Raw genomic sequence first — 10,179 nt, forward strand, 5'->3', positions numbered from 1 at the left:
AAAGAATGAGCACGTCATTCATTTAATATGCTGAGTTTTGTGAATTTATGGGTAAAAAAAACCCTTCAAATATCTTTGGAAAATGATTTGTCATAGGTGTATTGTAGTAGTATTTATCAAAAGAAATTGAGGATGATCAAGGCATCTAAATACAAATAAGTAATCTTAAGGCTATCAGTTTTACTTATTTTGATTTTAGATTAAGCAAAATGTACCTAATTTACTTAAAAATCTTTAACTTTGTGCTTAGTATAATTTACTAGATATAGATGAATAAAGTATACTTGAATTTGTGTTATTTAAATTTTCTTTAAAAATTTTAGTGCAACTTGTCTCTAGGATTTTTTTGAGTAAATCTTACCTGTTGGTTTTTTCAGTATAGGGTAAGTTTTCCTTTATACAGTAAATTTGTCCCAGTTTGTTAATTAGTTGGCCAATAGCTATAAATAAACACTCATTGAGCTTTTTATATAAAAAAGTGAAACATTTCAGTTGATTTGTCCAAACAGTTCATTGACTGAATGAGACGTTTGTTTGTTTTTCTCAGTCAGAGATCAGCCTTTAAGCTTCATGGATTTATTTTTTTATGATATGTTCAATTTATCTTAAAGAAACAAAGGGTTGATGGGGTGACCTAGCCCTCCACCGCACCCACAAATTAGCTCCAAGAAACAAAGAAATATCTGATTTCTCAGAGAAGCTGCTGTGCAACCTGGGCGTGTGCGACATCAACACAGGTGGGACAGTATTTTGTGAGAATAAAGGTGTTGTCTCTTACCTGCTGCTTGAATTTAGCCTTGAAACTGGTAAATGTGGGACATCCAGTCTGTGACCTTAAGATGCCACCAAGTGTAGCACTATCAGTTATTTAGCTCAGGAGGCTGTTTGCCTTTCCATATAGGTTTTGGCTAACTTTTTATTCCTTAATAACTTTAAAATGGTTTTTGCGTTTTCTCTGGTTCTTTTAATAACAACTGGTATAAAGGCATTCATGATGATTTAAATGTGATTTTTTTAAAGTGCTGCAGGAAAGGAGGTATACTGAAATTAAATTGAGCTGTTAGAACATAAAATATCCAAGGTTATTAGGTGGAGATGTTTGTAATGGAAAAACCTTTTTTTTAAAAAAAAAAAAAAAAAAAAGACGGTTGAGACACAGACACACCCACAAAGTCACACTGTCCTCAATTCACATCAATGTAAAACACTGAAAACATGCAAAACCTGTGATTAAAAATCAATTCTGCCTCAAAACTTAAACTAAAAATGTATTTTGCGTCCGCTAAGCACTCATTGTCCCGTTGACTGAATCACAATTCAATCAAAGTTATAAATGTGTTAAAAGGTTAAAGTCATGATATGTCTTTTGGCAACTTATTTTGCACAGAGAAACAAAATTTCTACTGTAATATTTGTTTTATTAGTAGAGTCCCACTATATTGAAATACTATCTCATTATATTACAATTTTTTTAAATAGAGAGACGGAAACGGGCTTCCGTACAATATTATTTAGCTTTTTAACTATTTTCGTAATTTTTCCTGAAAAAGAGCTCATGACAGTGTTAAAACTACAAGATAACGTTTGTTGTTGTTATTATTATTATTATTATTATTATTATTATTATTATTATTAGTAGTAGTAGTAGTAGTAGTAGTAGTAGTAGTAGTAGTAGTAATTGTAAGAAAACTTTTTCTCAGCTCAGGCCGAAGCATTTTATCGCTATCCCCTCGGCTTCCGTAGTCATTTGCGGAAGTTTATTTTTTTGTTTGATGGGGTGTGTCCCGTGTCATTTATAAAAACCTGCGCTTCAACCAGCATTCTTCATGTGACCCAAACCCTTTCTGTGGAGCACACTACAAGCGTCTGACAGTGAGTACAGTTTGTGTCATTCAGTCTGTGAGACGCGACATTTCTGGTTTCCCAGCGAAACACCCAGAAGTAATGGAGTACAAATGATGTCGTAACATCATTTCCTGCGCCTTTATGCGTTTAATGTTGCAGCTTAAAAGCTCTCATAGTGATAGTATTGAACTAATTAGTAGTTTCCTCTTGCAGTTCAACATTCACGTTTATATTGCTCAGCTTGTTCTATTTATTGCAGTTTATTTTTGGGGGTGGAGTTTGACTTGAAAGAAGAATAAAACCTGATAATGTTCTTAATAATAACCTCTGTCTTTGTTTCATTGTCCTCCAGGCACGATGGCAGCAGTAACTCCTCTGGCTTCAGCCAACACCAGCTTCTCTCTGGCTCTGCTCAAAACGCTGGGGGACAAAGACAACACCGAAAACGTCTTCTTCTCTCCTTTCAGCATCTCCTCGGCTCTGGCCATGGTGTTGCTGGGAGCCAGAGGAAACACAGCCGCTCAGATGTCAGAGGTACAGCTAGTGAAACACACACGCCACCTGTTTAAACTGTCACATTATTAGCATTCATGAGAGTGATTTTAATTTTTATTAGCACACTAGTGACAGATTTCCTCACTTTTTGTTTTACTCAGCACCAATGAGGCAGTACAAAAACATTAAAAGTTCAGATTTTTTGAAGTGAGTTGTTAAAAGATTATAAGGAACCACCTGCAAGGAAAAACTCTTGTTTTGTCTTCATTTATTTTTATTGTTGTGAGTGTAGCTCAAAGTTTATCTGAAATTGATCAATTGAGGCAGATGTTAGAGGAAAATAAAACATAAGGACTCTATTAAATGGTAATGTGTATGTACTAAGCAGACCTCTATGCTTTGTTAGTATCTCCAATATTGCAGTCAATATGCACCACAAATTGTGTCTTTTTCTGTTTTTGGGGCGGACACAGTGCCTGTTTGTAAACGGACCATGGATGCCAAAACAACAGGAAATATCCGTTTTCTTGTGGAGGTAGTTGCCGATAAGTTAGCATCAAAGTAGGCAGGTATTAAAAGCAAAAATATCATGATGGTTTAACGTCACACAGGAAAGGAACAGGAATTAAATAATCAGCCTCTGAGTGGATAATAAGCCGTTTAAAAGGTTCATAAAACAGCATTTGTCTGAACAATTCTTTTACGATTAAGCATCGAGTTTGATATGGAGGGAAACCAAGCTTTGGGAAACTCCTACTTGTCTTGTTCTCTTCCAATTGGCAGGAATAATCTGAACTATTTTTTTTATGTGGGTCAAATCTGTGGTTGCGTTACTGTGGGAACAGGATAATCACTGTAGATGTTTAACTGTGGTTATCAGGTCTCATTATGTGCAGCAGATATGCCCAACCGTTTTTATGAGCGGTTCTTCTCAAAGTTCAGTCTGCACCAACACCGACTGTCATTTTACTACAACGGCACGTTCACGTTTAGTAATGTCATTATTTAACGACTGAAGTGAAAACTTTCTGCCGCCTTTCGCTGTGCATTGTTGATTCGGCAGCGATGGAGTTCCTACGAACAATATGAGAATGAACTGAGCTCTAGTTTTTATTCATTAGCGGGTTTTCCACTTTAGCAGAAAGATTCGGGGCCATTTTCCAGGAGGGGTGGCTGAAATTCAGGTGAAAGCTGATAACAGAGTGATTATTTGGCTTCTATCAAACTGGGACCGCAAAAGCCAAACCACACCCAGTTAAGTCAAGCTGGTAAATGTTAGTAAATGGGAGGAGCAGAGCCTCACCCATAATCTGCCCTGTAGCTCAGGTTAAAGAAACAACTCCATTCAGTGTAAATCAGTGCTGTTATCATAGCAACATGCTCACTGTAAAACTTTAAAGTGTTTTATTCCAGTCACAAATTTGTGCATTAACTTTCATTGTGTATGTTTGTTTTCTTACCTGCTTGTTCAGCAGTAGGGCCAGATTATCAATGACTTTATTAATCAGAGCAGCTAGTCTACCTGTTTTAAACTATTTTTTTTTCCTTTTACATAAAGAAGCTTTTATTTTTTCCCTACACATCCCTCCGTTGTGAAGGCTGAAGGAGGGAACTAAGGAGCCAACTTAACAGGGAAAATGATAAACTTCCCGTTTTATATATGTTGAAATCTCTAAAATAAAGCTGAGCACTTTATTTTAGAGAACACTTCCTATTGTGCATCTAAGGTATTTCGCACTGCATGTCAGAGGTTGTTATTGAGACGCTCGTTGCCATGGATGCTGCTGAGTAAGAGGGAGTGGTTGAGAGGATGGACTGGAAAGATGAGTTGGCTGTGGAGGAATGTGTCATTTAGCTGTGAAATCCCTTGGTTTGTTGGTTCCCTGTTAGCAGGCTGACATTTACTCTGCACCAACCACAGAAATGCTTGGATTTAGCTGCAGGAACTCTGGAACCGACTGTCACCAAACATCATGGCGATGACTCAGTCCAGCTTGGAAAAACAAGCTGGACTGGAAAAACAGTCCAAGTCTTATCTTAAATTTTAGTGATGATATTTAAAGTTTGTCAAATGTAGATTGTTACACAAGTGTTACTGCTCTGGCTATGCAAGTCTTTGTCAGTATTTCAGCAAATGTTAAATTGCACAACTCGGTTTGAAAGATTTTTTTTTTTTTTTAGATGGCTCTCTCTGCAGTCGAGCTTTTCCTTGTTCCAGTGAACAACTTCCAGCATCTGTAGAAAGATCTCTACTCAAACAGTGGAGAAAATACTATTTCAAGTTATTAAAGTCAAAAATGTAAAACACAATCTTAGTGCTTCTATTTAAATTTTAAAAGAAGCAACTATTCATTTAAAAAAAAAATACAGATTCTTCTTAACAATCATTACAGTTCTATCTTTGTTTGTGCAGTAAATCAGTGGCTACATTCCTGGAGACCTCAGTCTGGACCCGATTAGTAAACCTATGTTTCTTAGAGCATTCCTGTCATAAAGCAATCAGAGCATAATGTCTACATTTACATTTTCTTGACACAGCGTTCAATCCAAGTTGAACTTTACTCTCTGATTAAGCTGCGTCGAATTTGTTAGGAGTGGGAATTCGGAGTGGAGTCTCTCCAGGTTGTGAAAGACGCTTTAAATGATGACTCACCCTTTATTTATCTCCTGCTGTCAGCACAAATAATCAGTCCTGCTCAGACTCTGTCGAGGTTTTTTATGAGGATTTACCCTGGGCGGTCCTGAGTAGGTGCAACAAACTCTGCACTTTTCCACCTCTTATTGCAAACACAGAGCGCTGATGCAGACGGAGGATTAGGGCTGTACTAAGAAAAAATTAAATTGCGAGAATAAACTCGCATGAGGATAAAGTCATAACACCTCGAGGACGAAAAGTCGTAATTGTTTTTCTTAGCATGGCCCTAGAACTCCGTCATAAGAAAATGTGAATAAAGTTTAAAAATATTTAACTTCATGTGAGCCTCGGTCGCTACGTCACTGATTCGACAGATGAAATGGTTCCAACTGGAGATCGGTCATGTCTTACAGCTTGACAGTAAGTGTCCCAAATGTCGCCTCCAGGTTCTGTGCTTCACTAAGGCACAAAAGGTGAAGCAAGCAGGACCAGCGCAGATGCAGATGCAACAGAAAGCTCAAACCAAACTGCCACCACAGCTGCTGAAGGTGGTAAAAAAGCAATAAAAGAGGATCTGTTACCTGATACTACTAACAAAGGGTCTGGGTGGTAACATGGTCCGTGGAGGAGAGTTTACTTCACATTCTGCTGCCCTCTTTCTCTTTTGTCGCTCTCCTGATGCCATTTGTGGCACCACCATTAAATAATCCAGGAAGCAAACAGAAGGTGGAAGAAGCAACTTGGCCCAACATTCCAGAGTCCTTTTGCTTTTACACGATGCTGCGTTGTTATGCTTTTTCATCTGCCGCTTCCCGTTACACTAAACGGGCAAAACTCGTTTCCTCTACTGGTGTAGCTGTGATAGTGAGAAATAACTACTGTGACACTGCAAAGCTGCAGTGCCAGGCCACTGGAGTTAAATGGGTTTTACTTTTGGATGCACAGTAAAGGAAAAGATGAGATCTGGAGGAAGGAATAACAACATGGTGGAGGGATGGTCTGATGTTCTGTAATGACTTCTAAGGTCTGGATCTTTGCTTCTTTTTTATTTTAAAGGGATGAAGGGTTTAAGATATGTTGTACTTTTCTCTCTTGTGCTACATTTGGGTCTTCACGACTGATTCCTACACTCATAAACATCTTTACACCTTTTGAATTTTCCCATTTTGTCACATTACAACCACAACTGTAAATGTACTTTATTGTGTCTGGCATTTATTTTTATTCAGCCCTCCTTTACTTTGATACCCTAAATAGAATTGGGTACAACACATTGTCTCCTGAGGCCACATTTGGATGACTGTATAATTTAGTCTTAACATGGCCCAGTCAAAGTCCAGGGCAAGATGAAATCTGACTGAGCTTGATGTGTTTTGATTTGGTCTCAAGATGTGCAAATGTGGTAAATATACACCAAAAAAATCAGCAGACATAATTCCAGGAAAAAGCGATTCTGCAGTGAAATAATTGAAAGAGCTGAGCTGAGCATGAATGCACATGCATGCCAAACTTAACAGTTTTATTTGTAAATAAAATAAAAATAACTACATATCCTTTGCCTCCACTTCTCAATTAGACACTCTGAATAAAATACATTGAAGTTTGTGGTTGTGATGTAAAGCCGTTGGTGTTTGGAGACTTTTGGTATTATGGACGCTACGTAAATGCGTCTTTTTTTTCTATTAAGTGATGAGTTAAAAAATACTTTTGCTACCTTTAACAGGTTTAGATAGTTTTTATAGAGTATAAACAAATCCTTTCATCACTTAATAAACAAAATGACCATGAAAACACTTCTTTTTAAAAAAATGTTTTAGTTTGGTCTGCTTCTTCTTCAGTAAATCTAACTGGTTTCCTTTCATCTGCAGACCCTGAAAACCCTGGATGTGAAGGACGACCTCCACTCCAGCTTTGGCCAGCTGCTGAGCCAGCTCAACAAGTCGAACGCTCCGTATGCCCTGAATGTCGCCAACAGGCTCTACGGCGAGCAGTCCTACCAGTTTGTTCAGGTGTGACTTGGGGTGTGAGGGGGTTTCCTTTCAGCACTAGAGTGGATGTTCCTGAGTGGGTGTGGCTTTCTGTACATGCTAAGACCGACCAAATGAGGGCAGAAAAGCGGAACGCCGCATAATCCAGGACACATGCATCTACATTCGCTTGCTTTTGTTTCAGGATTACCTTGAGAGCACTAAGAAGCACTACCAGGCAGAACTGGAGACCGTGGACTTCGCCTCGAACGCCGAGGCAGCCAGGGTCAACATCAACGGCTGGGTGGAGAAGCAGACACAAGGTGGATCACACACACCCACACCCACCTCAATGTGTCACTAAGCCTTTAAAATGTCTTCATCAAACATAAAAATGATGGATTCATCATTTTTATGTGAACAAATGAAATTAAAAAGACAAATTAATAAGCAGCAAGAAATGGATCTGTTAATTTAAAATGTTCAAAAACAGGAAAAAGTTTCAGCTTTTTCTTTTATTCCCCTCCACTTCTGCAATATTTAGTCATCATAATCCTCAGATTAGCTTTTTCTTATTTGATTCAACTTCAGCAAACACATTTTCATGCACAAATTTGTTTAAGCCACACAAGAGACACACTGTTCTCGTGTGTGGTTTATTTGCTTATTTATTTAAGTCAATAAATAAGTTTGACTGATTTTTCTTTTTTTAGGTGATAATTTGTGCTATTTTTGTGTATAGGTATTTCTTTTAATTTGCCTCCTACATGTTTAATTATTTATTTTTAATCATTTTGAATTCATTTTTATGCTTATTGCCTCTCTCTCTCTCTCTCTCTCTCTCTCTCTCTCTCTCTCTCTCTCTCTCTCTCTCTCTCTCTCTCTCTCTCTCTCTCTCTCTCTCTCTTCTCTATATATATATATATATATATATATATAAATAATTGTTTAATTAATGTGCTAATTATAATTTTTTTGCATTGTTTCTCACCAGGTAAAATTAAGGATATCCTGGCCCAGGACGCAGTGAACTCGATGACCCGGCTGGTGCTGGTCAATGCTATCTACTTCAAAGGTCACTGGGACAAGCAGTTTAAGGTGGACGCCACCCGCGACGCTCAGTTCAGCCTCAACAAGGTAACGCTGCCATCCAGCAACCTGACCTCTGTCGGTGTGGAGAAAAAAACAACTCATCAGCTATAACGTAGACTGAATGTTAGTTTCCTTTGGCAAACAAAAAGCGTATTAGAAGCTGAACGCTGCTTCTCCATGTTTGGTTCTGGTTCTGGGGTTGCAGAGCAGAACCAGAACAGCAGCAGATTTTTAATGTATTTTTGTGGCAACACTTTCAGGGATTAATAAACTAATAGAAATTTGTGGACCTATCTAGACCTTTGTCTGATTCCTATATATTATGTAAGTGTAATTAATAACGTTTTACTGATTTCTGCGCATGAACACGATTTTGTTCTCTTTTTTTTTTTTTTTTTTTTTTTTTTTTAGAATGAGAAAAAGCCAGTGAAGATGATGCACATGAAATCAAAGTTTCCCCTGACCTACATCTCAGAAGTCGCCTGCCAGGTAACTGCAGAGATTCACAGCGCAGGTGGGAGAATCTACAACCTTCATCCAGACGACATTGTAAAAATAAAACCCTGTTTTACAGATCCTGGAGATGCCGTACAAAGGGAAGGAGCTGAGCATGCTCATCTTTTTACCCAACAACATGGAGGGTACGACTGGTCTGGAGAAGGTAGGTACTTAATCCTGCAAAGCCCAGAAAACGACAAGCAAAATGAGCCAATGGAATTGACTTTATCTTTGTCCAACCTCAAGCTTGAGCAGACGCTGACGTACGAGAAGTTCATGGATTGGACCAATCCAGACATGATGGATATGATCGAGGTCCAGGTGGGCCTGCCTCGGTTCAAGCTGGAGGAGAAATACGACATGAAGGCCGTCCTGATGAGCATGGGCATGGTGGACGCCTTCGACCAGGCAAATAGCGACTTTTCTGGTAGGACGTGTTTCCAGATTGTTTTTTTTCCTGACTCGTTCTCTGTGTCTCTTCTTTTACCATCTAAACGTTTCGGTCCCTCTCTGCTCCGACAGGCATGTCCCCGGCCAACGACCTGTTTGTGTCTGAGGTTTACCACAAGGCCTTCGTGGAAGTCAATGAGGAGGGAACTGAGGCCGCCGCTGCCACCGCCGCCGTCATGATGCTGCGCTGCGCCATGATCCCCGCCACCTTCATCGCGGACCACCCCTTCCTCTTCTTCATCCGACACAACCCCTCCAAGAGCGTTCTCTTCGCTGGCCGCTACTGCTCGCCTGTGTGAGGTCGTTTAGTGTGACGTGTCCGAACAGGAGGGAGGTTACATCAAAATGGATCTGAGTGAGGGAGAGGAGTTGGTGTAGAGTTCCCTCTCGCTAATCCCACCTCAGGTTTCCATCCTGTGTATTTAACACTGCTGTGTACAAGTTGGGTTTTACCTCTTCTCTAAGTGCCTTGCTAAAGTTTCTTCCACTGTTAAACCTGACATCCTTTGCGGGTGTATTTGTTCATGTATGTAATGCCTTACGGCCCTGTTTGCTGCAGCTGGTTTAACTTATAATGTGTCCTTTTAAAAACTTGACCTTTTAAAAATTTTACCTAATGCAAAATGGCAGCATAATTGCAACATTCTTAGCACTTTATCTTCATAAGCATTGGAATAAATAATCGCTTCACACTTGATGCAGAACCAAAAGGAGAAGAGAGACTACATGAAGCTTTACTGGTATCAGATCTGTAAATCATCGTAATGCACCCCTGAACTCCCGCATGAGGAATAAAAGTGAAACTTTCAAATCTCCTGTCTTGTGTGGTTTATTTGCATCCAGAACTTCTGGGATTTGGGTTAGATTTGGGAAATGTGACTTCATCAGAACGTTTTTGTTCTGTTGAATTAAACGTTGTATTATAGGACTTTGTTGTTTGTCACATTTGACTTTATTAGTTTGCCAAAGCTCCTTGGACATTAAAGGTAAATGGTCTGTATTTGAATAGCGCTTTTTTTCAAGTCCAGTGGACTCCAAGACACTTCACAATACATTCACATTATTTGTGTAAGTTTATGTTAAGAATAATATGAATATTATTTGGTTAAGCTAATTTCGATGTACAGGCTGAACTTGCATTGTTAGCTATTTATCTGTGTGGACTGTATGTGATTCTCACTGTGTAACTACCTAATA

At 38.9% G+C, this 10,179-nt stretch overlaps 1 protein-coding gene across 2 annotated transcripts; it reads left to right on the forward strand.

Annotated features, from left to right (window-relative positions):
- Positions 1–1,730: 1,730 nt before the first annotated feature.
- On the forward strand, positions 1,731–9,793 carry LOC106914567 (leukocyte elastase inhibitor-like). 2 transcript variants are annotated; one of them, XM_014981429.2, is made up of 10 exons: positions 1,731–1,872; positions 2,198–2,379; positions 5,422–5,523; positions 6,844–6,984; positions 7,148–7,265; positions 7,937–8,079; positions 8,446–8,523; positions 8,609–8,695; positions 8,779–8,959; positions 9,055–9,793. In XM_014981429.2, the coding sequence occupies exons 2-10, from the start codon at positions 2,203–2,205 to the stop codon at positions 9,279–9,281; spliced, it is 1,254 nt and encodes a 417-aa protein (XP_014836915.2). In that variant the 5' UTR covers positions 1,731–1,872; positions 2,198–2,202; the 3' UTR covers positions 9,282–9,793. The 2 variants fall into 2 exon arrangements, with proteins under 2 accessions (XP_014836915.2, XP_014836916.2); XM_014981430.2 differs by lacking the exon at positions 5,422–5,523.
- The last annotated feature ends 386 nt before the right edge of the window (positions 9,794–10,179 follow it).

Source organism: Poecilia mexicana, unplaced genomic scaffold, assembly GCF_051168715.1.
Source record: "Poecilia mexicana isolate PSO_F unplaced genomic scaffold, ASM5116871v1 scaffold_20, whole genome shotgun sequence".
Taxonomy (NCBI): domain Eukaryota; kingdom Metazoa; phylum Chordata; class Actinopteri; order Cyprinodontiformes; family Poeciliidae; genus Poecilia; species Poecilia mexicana.

Coding starts and splice junctions, on each gene's coding strand:
- LOC106914567 (XM_014981429.2), top strand. CDS start 2,203: ATGGCAGCAGTAACTCCTCTGGCTTCAGCCAACACCAGCTTCTCTCTG. Junction 5,524..6,843: donor TGCCACCACAGCTGCTGAAG/GTGGTAAAAAAG, acceptor TTTCATCTGCAG/ACCCTGAAAACCCTGGATGT. Junction 7,266..7,936: donor GGTGGAGAAGCAGACACAAG/GTGGATCACACA, acceptor GTTTCTCACCAG/GTAAAATTAAGGATATCCTG.